Genomic DNA, 15,982 nt, shown 5'->3' on the forward strand with positions numbered 1-15,982 from the left:
TGGTGGAAAAATTGTTTTATGATGGGGATATCCATGAAGTGTCAGGAGAGTCCCAGACCACTGCACTTTCTATACAAAATTACTGGGTCCAGAAGTTAAAAGGTCACAATATCATTATCATACCTTGACGCCTGCAAGGGCTATTAGTTTGCGCCCCGTCCATCAGAATGAATAGGGCATAGTGCTTAGAGTTCTGTAGACTTGATAATATATAGTCATGCCATATTCAATTCTTACATTGAATAAGATCTTAATCTAGGAGCATTAAAATAGTATTTAATAGTGACTTTAATAGTTTTATATTAATGCTATTTACCGACACGCTTCAACTCTGACACTAACAAAATATTCCCTTGCAGCACACTCACAACTTCATTTTATACACAAATTTACAAAAAGTCTCCATTATATATTTATGTGGTCTCTTTATCAAGTACAGAACAGTTGAGATAGGGGATCACTTATAGACATTGGCTAAGGCAACATCATTAACAATGAGTGATAAATCACAGTAGACATAATTGAAAAGGGAATTTATATCGGACTGATGAGACTTTATGAAAAATAAGGAAATAGGGGTGATTAAAAAAACAAAAATCTAGTTCTCTCACCAACGCTTCGCTTCCTTCGAATAGGCACAGACCTCTTCTCTTGAACATGTTTATTGTGATGAAAGTTGTGTGTCTGCGTTTTTAGGTTTCCTCCTGTTCCTCCCGATAAATCAGAAGTTCCTAAAAAGGAAAAAAAAAAGACCATTACAAAAGATGAAAACGTACAATATACGCAGGTTAATAAATTCTCATGTAAATACAGTAAAAGCAAAAAAAAAAAAAAAAAAATGGGAAACAGCAACTAACATGTGGGCAGCACAGCCACATGGAGGAGAGCCCTTCACACTAATTATCTAAAAAATTTTGTATATACGCACACATACTTTTTCCTTTCTGCTGCAAAATTGCATAAAGAGGTGCTCGTTTTTGAAAAACAAACTAACACTGCGTTTACCTAGTGCACAGTCATATATCCATAAATTGTGTTATGAATGCAGTTCCTGCTAATCTGACCTCCCACAACTTGCAGTAATTACATAATGTTATGGCCTACAAACATCAAATGCTACCACAGTATGATGTCCACACTGGCAGTAACTGTTTAATAATAGTTTCATGGAGGTCAATGAATAGTGACAGTGCAATTCAATGAATAGTGACAGTGCAATTGTCACTCTAGAAATGTCAAGGATCCTACCACATAGGTAACAGTCGCATTCTCAGTCAACATTTTTAGTTCCTGTAATCACTCAGTCAACAAGCAACAGGGTAGAACATCACAAAACCTCTACCCACAGTAGAGCTTGTTCTGTAATCCCCTGATCTTTAAAACAGTAGTCCCAGATTAAGAAAACATGGCAGCTTTCTTCTCCAGATTGATGCCCCATCTGTTCAGTTTGTGTGTGGTATTGCAGCTCAGCCACATTCACTTAATTGGAACCAAGACGCCGTACCAGACAACCTATGAACAGGTATGTCGTGGTATCTAGTAGAAGCTAGCCATGATTTTCTAATCCTGGATAACACATTTAAGTAACAGTAGAGGGGAACAAAACATTTTGACACTGAAGAATATTTAGAACTGGATAAATAAATAATAATCTTGGCAGGCACATACTAGGCCACATTACATTGCATGAGGGCTAGTCACTGTGCCTCATGTGACATCATTGCGTACCATCACGGGGCTTAGTATATAGAGGAGGCCCCTGGGATGCCAGGCGCATAAATGAAGCTTGGCTGCTTGGGAGCACCGGACAGTGAGAATTGAAATACACTCTTCTTTTGGTAGTAAGACTAGGGTTGCCAAATTTTTTTATTTTTTCTGGAAAACATATCGGGGAAAAAAAAAAAAAAAAGGCAGCAGACTTTTTTTTTTTTTTTTTTTTTTTTTTTTTTATGGACACATTGGAAAAACCATAATAATTCATTATGATTGTAAGTGATAAACAGTATGTCTACAGCCAATAATTCTGATAAGACTTTAGATGCATTTACTTTAAATTGTTAGTCACTTTAGTCAAAATTATCCACATAAAAGTTTCTTTAATTTAGAAAAATGTATATATTTTTTTTCCCCCAGTCGAATTGTGGTAGCTAAAAGCCTACAACATAGAAGACAAAGTAACGTGTTACGGGTTCAGATGCTGCGCCGCTTTGTTGCAGTAACAATCAGTGGATTCAATCACACCAACTTCATTCATAAAAAGGTATGATATATTGTCCTGATGAAGGGGTTCAGGGCAACCCATAATTAGATTGAACCACTGGTTCAGCCAAAAAAAAAAAAAAAAACCCTAGTGGCATTTGTACCCCTACTTTGTTACCTTGTCTTCTATTCATCACACAGACAGACGATCTGGAGGTTGGGGAAGGGATCAACAGCAGCAGCTTTAAACACATCATAGAGAACCAACAAAGTTGTATCCTGCACATAAGATCCAAACTGGTGAGCAGACAGAATGAATGGAGCTGTTGGGGACTGTAATAATGGACTGTACTGTTGCATTTCTACCCCTGAAGACAACAATTCCACAATGTGCACAGTGTTACGCGGTTTCTCTATGTAATGTGCGTCTTGCATATTGCATGATAGTAATAAACAGCGTATAAGAATGTAAAGGGTTAAAGTACAATGCGAGTAATGCATAGTGCAGGGTAAGCACAGGGTTAGACCTGAGAGAGAGTCTATACAGTAGATCATATACCCAAGTGGCTTAGCAATGGTATAGGACACAAGATAAGGACAATAGGTTTAGTCTATAGGATAGTAAAGTGTAAGATAGAACTAGCCCAATGGGTAGGGATTAGCGTTAATAAAAAAGGTGAGCTCTTCATAGTAGTGTCAGGAGGTAGACTTGTTACTACACTTCTCTAAGTTAAAGTCCAGTGGGCTGCTAGGGTCAGCATGTGTCTACCAATCGAGGCAGTGGGACGCCATACAAGAATCCCAAGCAGACTCTCCTGTCGGGCCCGGAGCCCAAGGTCTGGCATATGGGCTGCCGGGCACATTATGTCCTTTGGTGTACAGGGAAAGATGGACAGGTACCCACCAAGACAGAAGGTAATGGATACCGGGTGCACTTCCGAACGGGAAGGGAGATTCCTGGGTCCAACAGAGCCAGTGGGCAAAGGGATACTCAAGGAGGAACAAATGGTAGGGCTGAAGTTGTGTTGGTCTACGAAAGTAAGGAATATTAACTGCTGTGCCCTCTCGCACATGTTACCACTTAATGAACTTGAAAAGACCAGTAAACGTTTGCTTGTTGCATTGAACTTTGTCCCCTGAGTTGTGTGCGGCGGCGGCGACCCCTGAGGATGGAGGCCTGGAGAAAGTGGAGGTCTGTGGCATACAAGCGAGTGTGATGCACCCCACACCTGACAACACACTGGGACTGGGACATTGTCATCTGTAAAGTGCCAGAGCGAAACCAGACAGCAGCTCGGTCATGACTACCGCTCTTGGCCACTTTACAGGACACCCAATAGACTGCCCCTTCTGTGTCACGCACGGTGTTGCCGTATGCTGCACTCTCCTATTTTTGATCATTTGATGCACCCAGTGTCACTATGTAGCCTTAGCCCCATTTCTATTCTCCATAGCCCTAGCTTTTTAGTATGACCCAATAAAAAAAAAAAAACAATTTTAATTTCAGTATTTTTTTAATTTATTTTTTTTATTTTTTTAAACTGGTTTATGATCCTCATTATAATGTCTAGAAAAAAAATCTAGATCCATCACCATTTATACTATTTTATATTCTTTGCTGCAGATAATTCTGCAGGCAATGTTTGTCTCAGTCATTACCCTCCACATAAAAAGCTTTGATCCAGCATTCATTGTTTCCATATTCTACATATCTTATTCTGCTTTAGACGCTCTAGGAGGTGGAAGCGGATGGGGGGGGGGGGGGGGTAAGATGTTGCCAATGGTTAATTTACAATGCTTTTTGTGGCAAGCGCCCAAATAGTTTCACTTAAATTTTTTATGCCCTGATGTACTGACAATGTTTAGAGAATGGATAAAATATACGACAATTAGTTCTGTAATGTATCTGAAAAAGCAACTTGATCATTACCAACAAAATGGCAAAAATGGAGGAGCGCCAAGTAAACTCACGAGGCGAAAAAAAAAAAAAAAAAAAAAATTTTTAGGTGCTCCTACATGTAATGACTAGGTATTGGCATTCTATTTAACATCTGCCAAAAAAGGCAATTACTTTCTCAGAAGCCCAGAATGGAGTCGCCTTTGCATTGATCTATGGGCCTAGGTAGACAAAACAAGATTACGCTCATAATAACTCACGTAGATCAACAGGGAAAAATTAATTAATTTTTTTTTTTTTTTTTTTTGGGGGGGGGGGGGATTCCAGTCCAGCTACCACTTAAAAACAGTATTCGGGATCTGATGGCTCACAATCTGTCTTTTTTGCCCATAGCAACCAATCATAGTGGCGCTTTCATTTCTAATATGGCTCAGTTGACATGAAAGCAGCACTGCGATTGGTTGGTATGGATAACAAGGCCAACATTTTCAGATCAGCCACATTTTGATGGGTCTCATGTTTGAAAGAAACACCATCTTTGTTGGCTATAGCAACCAATCACAGTGCAGCATTTATTTCAACAATGCAGTTAGGAAATGAAAGCTAGCCTGTGATTGACTGCAATGGACAATATAGACAATGGACCTGATTTATAAAACACCTTCAAATGTCGCTAATTTTTGCAACTTTTTGCGTTTTTTACGCCAGTCCTGGTCAGCTTTGCCAAAAACGAGGGACACGAGTGGAAATCGGGCTAGGCTAAGCTCACCTGTCTAATTCATCAAAATTGACACTTCTTTAGGGGCGTAAAGTTCACCAAGCCCAGGCCTGAATAGAGTAACATTTGTGGCCACATCGCCAGTCTTAATAAATCAAGCCCAATGCTTTTTTTTGGGAAAGTTTTGATAATTGAGGCCTACTAAATATGCCTGATCCAAAAAGCTGGCCTTGTTGCCCATAACAACCAATCACAGTGCAGCTTTCATTTCAAATAAGCCATATAAGAAATGAAAGCTGCACTCTGATTGGTTGCTATGAACGACAGACAGTTTCGGGAAATTCGACCCATTAAATATTCCTCATCAAAACTGGCCTTGTTGCCCATAACAACCACAATGTGGCTTTCATCTTAATACAGCCATATATATCCTTACCCTCAGTTTTGCCAGGGAGGGGCACATTTTAGTCAGACTTTTTCCCCTGCAAATAAAATATTACGCAGGGTCCATAAGTGTCCCAAGAGGTCAGCTCCTGTAATAAATCATTAATAAACACAAGAAGTGCCAAAACGATCTAATCTAGTGATCAGAACTACCTTCAATGGCTAAGGCACTGGCATATCTGTCAGGCTAAAAGTTATTTTAGGTAGTTCTCAACTCTCGTGTAATTACATTCTGTATATAGCACGTCCCAACCGAATCTCTTCCTGCCCCGCTGTCATTTTATTTTAGCAGCGGATAAAAATGTCACTTGCTTCCTCGGCTCAGGTTCAAATCGCTGCATGATAAGGCTTTAATGCCACATTGCAAGTTATGACATAAGCTTGGGAAGGTCAGGGCCTTATGAACACTATTCCAGGTCATAGGCCGCCATTCGCCTCAATATACTGGCGCATATTATATTTAACATACACTATAGTGTTCACATTGTCCTAGAATGAAAAGTGCAATGCATTTTATGCCTGCAATCATTCGCACGTCAGATTTGTAGTGCATTCCACTTTTCTCCACTAGGAGGCGACACTAAGACCCGCTGTATATATTGCTATAGTAAGGGGTCTGCAATGGTTAGTGGGAGCAATCACAAGAATATGGCACATGCATCAAACTTTTCGAAATCTGTACATTACAAGGTTAGGTTTAGTTTATTTTTATTTTTTGGTAACCGAACCTTGGCGGTTAAAAATGTAATATATTTCCACTGCATACACCATCAGAGTAAGATTATATGCAGACAAGATCCATCTTCATGAATAAATCAAGTAATGACGTTGGAGATGGTAAACGTGCCAAAGAAGATTACAGAGGTTTATTGCGGCTTCACATTTTTATAATTATACATAACCCAACAGCACTATAATAGTCATACTCCATGTTCGCACTGAGGAGGCTGCCATATTGAAGAAGTTAAAATAATGAAATAGCAGTTAAAGGGGGTGTCCACATTATTTTGTCATATGTGGTGGGGGTGGGGAGGAGAATTATGTGGCACTCCCTAACATAAGTATTAGGTTATGTTCACAAATTGCATTTTTTTTTTTGCAAGTTTTCGGCTACGTTTTACAGTACCAGCAAAGTTGAGATTTCAGAAATCTCATATACACACACACCCACCTTGGGTTTTTTTTTTTTTCTCCCCCCTGACAGTTTTGTCAAAGAGCTGCGTTTTTGCAAAATGTAGCATGTTTTGCAGCGTTTTTCACCCATAGAAAGCAATGTGTAAGTGCAAAAATGCAGCCGAAGACAAAGGTATCAGGTTTTGCTGCGGTTTTGGTGCCAAAACCTGTGGAAGTTGAATCAGGTTTTTTTTTCTGCACTAAACTATCAGCATGCACTAGAGACAAAAGTACCCTGACAAAAACGCAGCAAAAAAAAAAAAAACCCTCATCAAAACCTGCTTGACATTGTTTTCTTTACTGCCAAGAAAGCAGGTTTTGCCTGCAAAAAAAAGCAGCAAGACGCAACGTGTGAGGATTCCGCACAGACTGCACTGCTCTCCTATTCTCAGGATGACTACTAATGGAGGAGCATGTGACCAGACTGGCCCATCAGCCACTACCAAAGAACAGCTTTCCCCATGCAGTGTTTTTCATTGGATGAGGCTGGTCACAGGTTTGGTCACATGCTCCTCCATCAGTAGACACCAAGAACTTGAAAGCAGTGCAGTCTGTGAGGAAGACAACATCAACGAGGGAACGGCACTACACAAAGGAGGAGAAACCAAGAATAAGCTATAAAATCATGTCCCTGTCATATCTGAAAAAATAAATAAATAAATAAATAAATAAATAGTCCACCCATTTAGCTACTCAAGAAGTAAGCATACAACTTTGAATATGCGGAATGACGCGTTCCACACTTTAGGGTCAAATGGCAGGTCGCCCTCTCATACTTTCTTAGCCCAACTAGCAGCCACACGCATTGTGTGGAAACTCAGGGCTAGTTTTAAAGAAAACAGGTCTACGACCAACAAAGCAAAAGCAGGCGCCTTTAGCATAGATAATACCGCCATACCAGCAACAACATAAGGCCACGTTCACATGTTCAGTATTTGTAAGCCAAAACTAGGAACGGAACAATCAGAGAAAGAAATAGAAACAAGTCAACACTTCAGTATTTGTAAGCCAAAACCAGAAGTGTGTGTGAAAAATGCAGATGTAAAATAGTGACCAAATACTGATTGTGTGAACACGGCCTAAGGCAGCCCGGCACAACCCATCACATAGTGTCCAAATCATGTCTAGTAATCATTATTGCACCCTAAAAAGTAATTTGCCAAATACCAGTACACACCTTAAAGGGCATCTGACAGTAGGATCAACCCTATGTGGGCCTGTAGGTCATAGAAAGTTGACTCAAATGATATTTTGACGAATGGTTCCTGGAGAAATCCACATTTTTCCAAATATGTAAATGAGCTTAAAAGATCTCTAGGAAAGATCCTATTCTGGAACAGATAGGTTTTCAGCTCATTTACACATTTAAAAAAAAAAAAAAAAGTGACTCAAGAACCAATCAATCAAGTTACAGATATCAAGGCATCATTTGAGTCAACGTTTTATGACCTGTAAGTCCATATAGACAGCTTAAGAGGGTTTCCACCCCCTCTTTTTATACACTACTCCTTTGCTAGATTATATTAAAGAATACAGACAGTGAAGATGAATTCCATAATACCTTCAAGACCTTTAAAAATTTACTTTTTTTGTTTTAGAAGAGAGAACATAAAAAGGAGGGAAAGTAGAATGGAAGAAGCTATAAGGCTGTGTTCGCAGAGTTTTTCACATGGATTTTGGTGCAGAATAAGTGAAGAACACCAAGAAAAGAAATCTTCCATTGACGTTCACATGGCCTCTCCCCCCCCCCCCCTCATGACATATGGAGTCGGTTACTCATGGGCCTTTGACACCTCAGTCCGACACTGTGCAGAATGTTATTTCTTACTATGTATTGCTGTACTTTAAGGGTAAGTTCCTATTTGGAGTTCTGCAGCTTACGCTGTTTGTGGATTTTGTGGAGATTTCATCCTTTCCATTGTAAAAAAAAAAAAAAAAAAAAAAGTGAAATCCGCACAAAGAATTGTTATACTGGAAATTTTAAAATCAGCACCACAGATCAATTTCCGCTCAAATTTTTAGCAACATCAAGAAGAGATTTATTGAAAATTTAATTTACTTAGTTGGGTAATCCATACCAAATCTACAATTTGTGACCCGAGCCTGAAGGAATTCATGAGCAGCAAATTTGACGCAGAAGTTTTTGCAACAAAATCAGCCCATTGTCAACATATCCAAGTCTTCTGACACAAGGGGCATCTTTCCACTGCTCAGTCCATCCATCTCCTCATGTCACATAGCTCTGCACTTTTTTTTACCATATGGACAGAGAAATGTTACCATGTTTAATTGGAAGTTCAGCATTATTTTCCTCCTTTCAAGATAAAAGCTCCTTTTATCTTAAACATGCACAATCAGCTGTCTGGGACCGCAGTGCTTCATTACCTGCTCAAAGCTCAGTGGCAAAAGGGAGGTTGTGAAGCAGAAAACCTGGCCTATATAAATAGACCTGCAATTATGCCCTCAGTAAAGGATGTGTGAATGAAGCAAGGAGCTTTCTGTGTCCTCCAACCCTGCTAGACAATTGTTTGGATCCAAGGGAAATTAGCCTTGCAGTCTTGTTACAACAGGCTTTCTGATCCTCCACCACTGATTTGTTTAATACCCTACAAATAATTGCTTTTTATTATTTATGACTACAGCCAAAGTTGGGGAGGTCCCAACACGACATCAAAAGCAATACAGACTAAATCGCTAAAGGCATGCACTCAACAGAAGCTACCACCCCGACATTATCAAAGAGTCTTCCCTATTCATTAGAGACACCATCATAACACAGCTATTGTCAACTATCTTTCCACCACCAAGTATAATCTTTCCCTCTGGTTTATTGCTCACAAAAAAAATGAGGAAAAAATATTATATTATATTATATTATATTATATATATATATATATATATATATATCTGTCAACAGGTAGAAAGCTTCAAAAATATCTGGTGCCACAAAATCCTGGATAATTGGAATAATTATTGCATTTCTTCCCTAAGGCTTTATATAAAAAGATATTGGGTAATTGTGTTACAAAAGCAGTGGGAGGTTTTTTCCCTTCTCTCTCCAAAATCTAAATTAGGAAAACAATTTTGCAACACGTCAGATGAGTGCAAGTTGCTAAAAAGCGGAATTGTGGTTTAGAAGATCTACCATGATCGCTATGGGGACAATATGGAGATGAAACCCCAAGTTAATATTGTCCCTTTCTAAGGAGGTTAGAAGAACCCAAAAGGTCACACAATTGGTACGTTTTTAAGGGTTGGAAGTACAACCAAGTTGGAATGCGGTCATCAAGCCAATCCATGTAGGCTACCCATTCTAAAAGTGGACATGGTCATCTCCTCCACACACATCAGTGTATAAGATCCAAGGTGGCTTCAAGAAAATACAAGAGATACTCCGGACATTAAGTTAATAAGAAATATTTGTTGCATCAACAAGTACAAGCCATTCCAAAAAATTTTCCAGTGTGAGCCGAAACACGCTATAGATCAGAGTTTCCCGATCTCCAGCCCTCACGGCCAACAGGTCATGTTATCAGGATTTCCTTAGAATTGCACAGGTGGTGGAAGCATCATCAAGGTCTCAGGAATGCTCTCACATGTGCAATACTATGGAAATCCTGAAACCATGGGAGGGGCTATGAGGACTGGAGATTGGGAAACACATACCATATATGATTAGATTCCATAGTCAAACATTTTTTTTTCACACCCTCCCATCACACGAAGAGCTACGCAAACTGTTTGGTAGTGCCAATAGAACATCAATAGTGAGAAGATCTACCATGATCGCTATGGGGACAATATGGAGATGAAACCCCAAGTTAATATTGTCCCTTTCTAAGGAGGTTACAAAAACCCAAAAGGTCACACTATTGGTAAATTTTAAAGGGTTGGAAGTACAACCAAGTTGGAATGCAGTCATCAATCCAATCCACGTAGGCTACCCATTCTAAAAGTTGACATTGTCATCTCCTCCACACACATCAGTGTATAAGATCCAAGGTAGCTTCAAGAAAAGGTCCAGAGAATCTCTTGTATTAATAAGAAATATTTGTTGTATCAACAAGCACAAGCCAGTCTAAAACAATTCTGTTGAGCCGAAACAAGCTATAGATCAGTGTTTCCCCGAATGCCAGTCCTCACGGGCCCCCCCCAACAGGTCATGTTCTCAGGATTTCCTTAGGATTGCACACATGGTGGAAGTGTTGTCAAGGCATCAGGAATTCTCTCACATGTGCAATACTATGGAAATCCTGAAAACATGGGAGGAGCTATGAGGACTGGAGTTCGGGATACATACATACATACGATTCCATAGTCGAACATTTTTAACACCCTCCCTCCAATCACACAAAGATCTACAAAGTGCCCAAAATTGATCCTCAATATTTTTTAGAACTATGAAAACTGTTTGGCAGTGCACATATAACAACATCAATAGTACCAAATAAAAAGTTCTGAAACAAGGTATTCATCATAGATGAAGACATGATTTCCGAAATGACTCAGTGATCGTCAGTCTCATTCATTCTATAAGTACATTTTTCGCTCTATGATATGACATGGGCTTAAGAAAAATTACAAATCAGATCTCTTTACTTAAAAATGTATCATTTGCAACCACTTAAAGTTCCGCCTTTCGAACAACAGGAGTGATAAAATGTCAAATCTGTTGATAAGTATCCCAAAAAAAGGCTGTCACCCATTCATAACAATGCCATGTTACCAGCAGCTATTTTTTGTCAATTGTGACGCATTGATACATGTGGGCTTCCCCAGTGTTGCACTAAAAGAGAAAATATTTTTTTGGAACGTCCATTGATACATTTGCATCGTTACAAGTTGACATTTCCTTTCGACAGCAACAGATGGGCAGTAAATATTCACCACTGAAATCATTACCATCACAGCCTCTTCTTCAGGGACAAGGCAATGAACATGAACACAGGTCACCTTTTATACTACCATCTCCCAATGCTCAGGCCTCTTTTTCGCCAAGAGAGAGTCAAGTCACACCCACCCATTATAAGCCCTGCTAGATTATCAATAGCTCAGCTGCCGTTTATTGGCCTGGAATCTGACCTTTATTCTTCCCGTTTAACCATTTGTGAGCCACAAAAGAGGAAAAAAATAAAAAGGGAACCACATTCATAAACCAGGAGAAGGTAAAAAGGAAATTGAATTTACCTACGGAATCAATCTCCAGGAGGCGCTGTAGGTCACTGATGGTGTGGATTTCACTGTGAGCCAGTCTCTCGATCAGCTCCTGAGGGATCTCTGCTTCCTTAATGCAGCCAGGGAAGAAAAACATTTAAAAATACAGTTCATAGACACTTCCCAATGATAATCCACTCCCACTATTTAATCTACAGCAAACATGCCAGATCCTCCCTTAGTACTAAGCATGCAATGCTTGCAAGACCGAGAACCTCCAGCAGAGAGGGACAAAAGTATCTAAGAGGGGATGGAGGGGATGGAGGGGATGGAGGGGATGGAGGGGATGGAGGGGATGGAGGGGATGGAGGGGATGGAGGGGATGGAGGGGGGGGGGGGGGGGGATTGCCCCCAATTCCAGCTACATGGGGAAGGTCCAATTAATTATTTGCAATGTCAAAAAGGGGCACATGTTTCCTTACACAAGTCATAACGAAAAACAAACGTCACAATGACGTCTTACTCCTTATCTATGACCCGAGATACCTTTGCACCTACCAACACATTCTTAAAGTTGTCGCTAAATGTCATTTTCCCTTCCCATTTTACTACGAGAGTGGAGGACTTGGGGGGGGGGGGGGGGATGTCAGTTGTATAACAGAAGCAAACTAGACTTGCAGAAAGGTGTCTGTGTTTTCTCTAAGGGAGCATGTCAGCAGTCTGGAAAGCAAGACAAAGGCAAGAAATGGAAAATCAGCTCATGGTGTCCTACTCTGTAGCTAAAGGGCATGCAGAAAACGACACGAATATCCAGTCCGCGGCCTAGTCAGCAGATACGATCAGCAATATTGACGCTTATATTAAAAATTGCAAGCTCTTCGGTCAAGTCCAGTGCATTAACATTAGCCTTTTTTTTAACCCTTTAAGTTCTAAATTTATTCCTATATATGGTTATTATACGATCTTTTGCATGCATCCCACCCACCCCTCCTCTAACCGCAGTTTACTAAAGTGGTTGCACGGTTTAGTTAGTTCAACCTGTAGTAGCATTATATGAAAGAAACAAGCAGAGGCTTTGAAGATCACCACATGAAGCGGGTACAGAAAACAAAACTCCTTGAGAAAAGCCCACAGGCAGGTAATAGCCTCCATTTATCCATGAAGTCAACAACAAGGGTTTTTGTTTTTTTGCATTGAATAGTGGGGGCTCACAGACAAGCAACCACAACCTGCAGATGATCTAAAACTCTTTCCTCCAGGATGGAAGACAAAAAAAAATAAAGTGAAAGATCACATCCACCAAAAAGCTCCAGGATTGGACTCTTCCCCCCCCCCCCCCTTGACGAAAGTCAGGGATATAATATATTGTGTAAAACAGAGACTTAAAAGTTTCCAGCTATGTCCCAGTTCTCACACATGCTATGGGGGCATGGTTCATTGTGCCAATGACTACGGCTCCGTCTGTGCTGGAGGACACCCATCATGCTACACCCATCTAAAAACTGTTTAATAAACAGAACATTGAAACAAATATCTGTATAATAAATAGAATTAGCAAATGTATCAACAAAAATGCATCATCCTTGAACTTGATCTTGGGTAGTAGGATTTTTTTTTTTATTATTCCTTGAGATTCCAATGCACAGCAAGGGCAAATATTACTGATATTCCTACCTCTAAACACTACAAGCAGCAATGCGATTGCATTTCAGTTCATTTTTTCCACTAGGATCCTACGAATTCCCATTAATTATAGCTTAGTAACTTTTGTACTAGGAGGCAGTATACCCAAGACAGATGTGCTCAGCAAGAATCTATTACATTAGAGCACATGTGTAGGGCCTTCAACATAGTATTGTACGAGAAGGAAGGGAGTAAAATAGCATTTAGAAGTCCAATGTGCGTGAACATGCCCTAATCTTGTCTAGGCATGGACTCAGAATGTGGTTCACTGCACTAGTCAATGGCGTGTACTATCTAGGACTTCGTTAGTAAAGCCACCATGGGAGGCCAATGCAGAAAAGGCTGAATCAGAACCTCTTGGGAGGTGGTTAGTTATTGTCGGAGCATCTGCATCTACTGCAGAACCTCCTGGGAAAGCCTAACTGTCAATCATTTTGCTTAAAAAGGGTGATGAAATTAGGAAAATATAGAACTGGCAGAAAAAATATATATATATATATATATATATATATATATATATATATATATATATATATATATATATATATATATATATATATATATATATATATATATATATATATATATTTCCAGCAGAATGGATGGAGAATCCGAATCATGAACTCATAGAGACAATGGGCACCTTTTGATGCCCAATGCAGTTTAACAGGATAATGGGGGTGTTGGAAGACATATGAAAGGTTGGTTAGACTTTACTAGACTTTAATGTGCATGGTTACTTTAAAGTCTGCAAGTTGGCCAAGTGCAGGTGACTGGCAGCAGCATGGTCATAGCATGAAGCTTCTCAAGATCTGAGGTTCTTGTGAGTAAATGGATTAGCACTATAGGTCTTTCCAGCCCTGCCCTTAGTGCAAGTGTGAAGAAGGCTGCTGGTGTATGGGAGGCAATGTAGGAAATGCACACACAGTGCTGTACAAACAAGGTTCTCTGCACACAGAACATATAGAGAATATGAAGACAAGCCAAGACCTACCTCGCAGAATGAAGAAGACAGGTAGCAGACGCCTAGAAGCAAAATCCAAGCCCAGCTCGTCATTGCGTTCTGCTGCACTTATTACTGAATGACAATTCAATGACTTGATGTAGGAGCTGCAGAACTGCTCCTGTGTCTGGGGGAGTCAGTACCATCCCTTAGAGGGGGATCAACACCCCACCAATGTGTTGGATCTGCTGGACGTTTGGGTGGGTTCTCCAGGACCAACCTGCTCTCTCCTTTTTTTTTTTTTTTTTTTGCAGATGGGTTGATCTTTACCAGGCAATGAGGCTCAGGGTCTGCATGTTGTGCACTGATCAGACCAACATAAAAGCCCAAGGAGGCAGCTCTAGATCTCCACTGAAACGCCCATCACCTGTCTGCATGGAGCTCCTATGTACCCCCTCCCTTCCCAATCATTAAATGCACAAAGGCAGCGAGCACTGTGTCTGTCTCAGAGGAAGAAGCACAAGGAACCAAGTTTTCCAACACTGGATCTTCAGCACAGTGGTCAGTAAGGCAGCAGCTCCCTGGAGTCCCACCTGGATGGAAAATGGTTTAAATCCTAGGGCGAGGAAGAAGCAGCAGCAGCAGGGTGAACCAGTAACTCCAGAGGGATGTCAGCTGCTCACAGCTCTCTGCTGTTGGGAGAGTGAAATAATCTGGAGCAAGAGATTATAGCATTGCCAACCTCCCTTGCACCGCCCCCTCTCCCTGTACTAAGCAACACAACCACAAACAGCCAAGTAGTGGGCTGGTTCTCTGAGCCAACACTGCCTGCCTGCTAGTCACTAGCTGTGGGGAGATTAGGGGTGCAGCTATGCATTGCCTGTCACTAGCTATGGGGAGATTAGGGGTGCAGCTATGCATTGCCTGTCACTAGCTATGGGGAGATTAGGGGAGCAGCTATGCATTGCCTGTCACTAGCTATGGGGAGATTAGGGGAGCAGCTATTCATTGCCTGTCACTAGCTATGGGGAGATTAGGGGAGCAGCTATGCATTGCCTGTCACTAGCTATGGGGAGATTAGGGGAGCAGCTATGCATTGCCTGTCACTAGCTATGGGGAGATTAGGGGTGCAGCTATGCATTGCCTGTCACTAGCTATGGGGAGATTAGGGGTGCAGCTATGCATTGCCTGTCACTAGCTATGGTGATTAGGGGTGCAGCTATGCATTGCCTGTCACTAGCTATGGAGATTAGGGGTGCAGCTATGCATTGCCTGTCACTAGCTATAGGGAGATTAGGGGAGCAGCTATGCATTGCCTGTCACTAGCTATGGGGAGATTAGGGGTGCTGCTATGCATTGCCTGTCACTAGCTATGGGGAGATTAGGGGTGCTGCTATGCATTGCCTGTCACTAGCTATGGGGAGATTAGGGGTGCTGCTATGCATTCCCTGTCACTAGCTATGGGGAGATTAGGGGTGCTGCTGTGCATTGCCTGTCACTAGCTATGGTGATTAGGGGTGCAGCTATGCATTGCCTGTCACTAGCTATGGGGAGATTAGGGGTGCAGCTATGCATTGCCTGTCACTAGCTATGGGGAGATTAGGGGAGCAGCTATGCATTGCCTGTCACTAGCTATGGGGAGATTAGGGGTGCAGCTATGCATTGCCTGTCACTAGATATGGGGAGGTTAGGGGTGCAGCTATGCATTGCCTGTCACTAGCTATGGTGATTAGGGGTGCAGCTATGCATTGCCTGTCACTAGCTATGGGGA

The 15,982-nt window shown here is 41.0% G+C and overlaps 1 protein-coding gene across 6 annotated transcripts in view; it reads right to left on the minus strand.

Moving 5' to 3' along the window:
* The window catches only part of PDGFA (platelet derived growth factor subunit A), a 39,541-nt gene extending 24,601 nt beyond the window's left edge, over positions 1 to 14,940 (minus strand). For 4 of the 6 annotated variants that reach the window (XM_073648019.1, XM_073648020.1, XM_073648021.1 and 1 more), the window contains exons 1-3: positions 14,263 to 14,940; positions 11,619 to 11,715; positions 612 to 731 (exon numbers count right to left, since the gene is read on the minus strand). In XM_073648019.1, the coding sequence (XP_073504120.1) occupies positions 612 to 731; positions 11,619 to 11,715; positions 14,263 to 14,325 (280 nt within the window). In that variant the 5' untranslated portion in view covers positions 14,326 to 14,940. The remainder of the gene's footprint in view (positions 1 to 611; positions 732 to 11,618; positions 11,716 to 14,262) is intronic. The other 2 variants (XR_012250747.1, XM_073648023.1) reach the window with 1 other exon arrangement.
* Positions 14,941 to 15,982: the final 1,042 nt, after the last annotated feature.

The sequence above is a fragment of the Phyllobates terribilis genome, unplaced genomic scaffold (assembly GCF_046119375.1).
Source record: "Phyllobates terribilis strain yellow unplaced genomic scaffold, ASM4611937v1 Scaffold_9__5_contigs__length_417890890, whole genome shotgun sequence".
Classification (NCBI taxonomy): Eukaryota; Metazoa; Chordata; class Amphibia; order Anura; family Dendrobatidae; genus Phyllobates; species Phyllobates terribilis.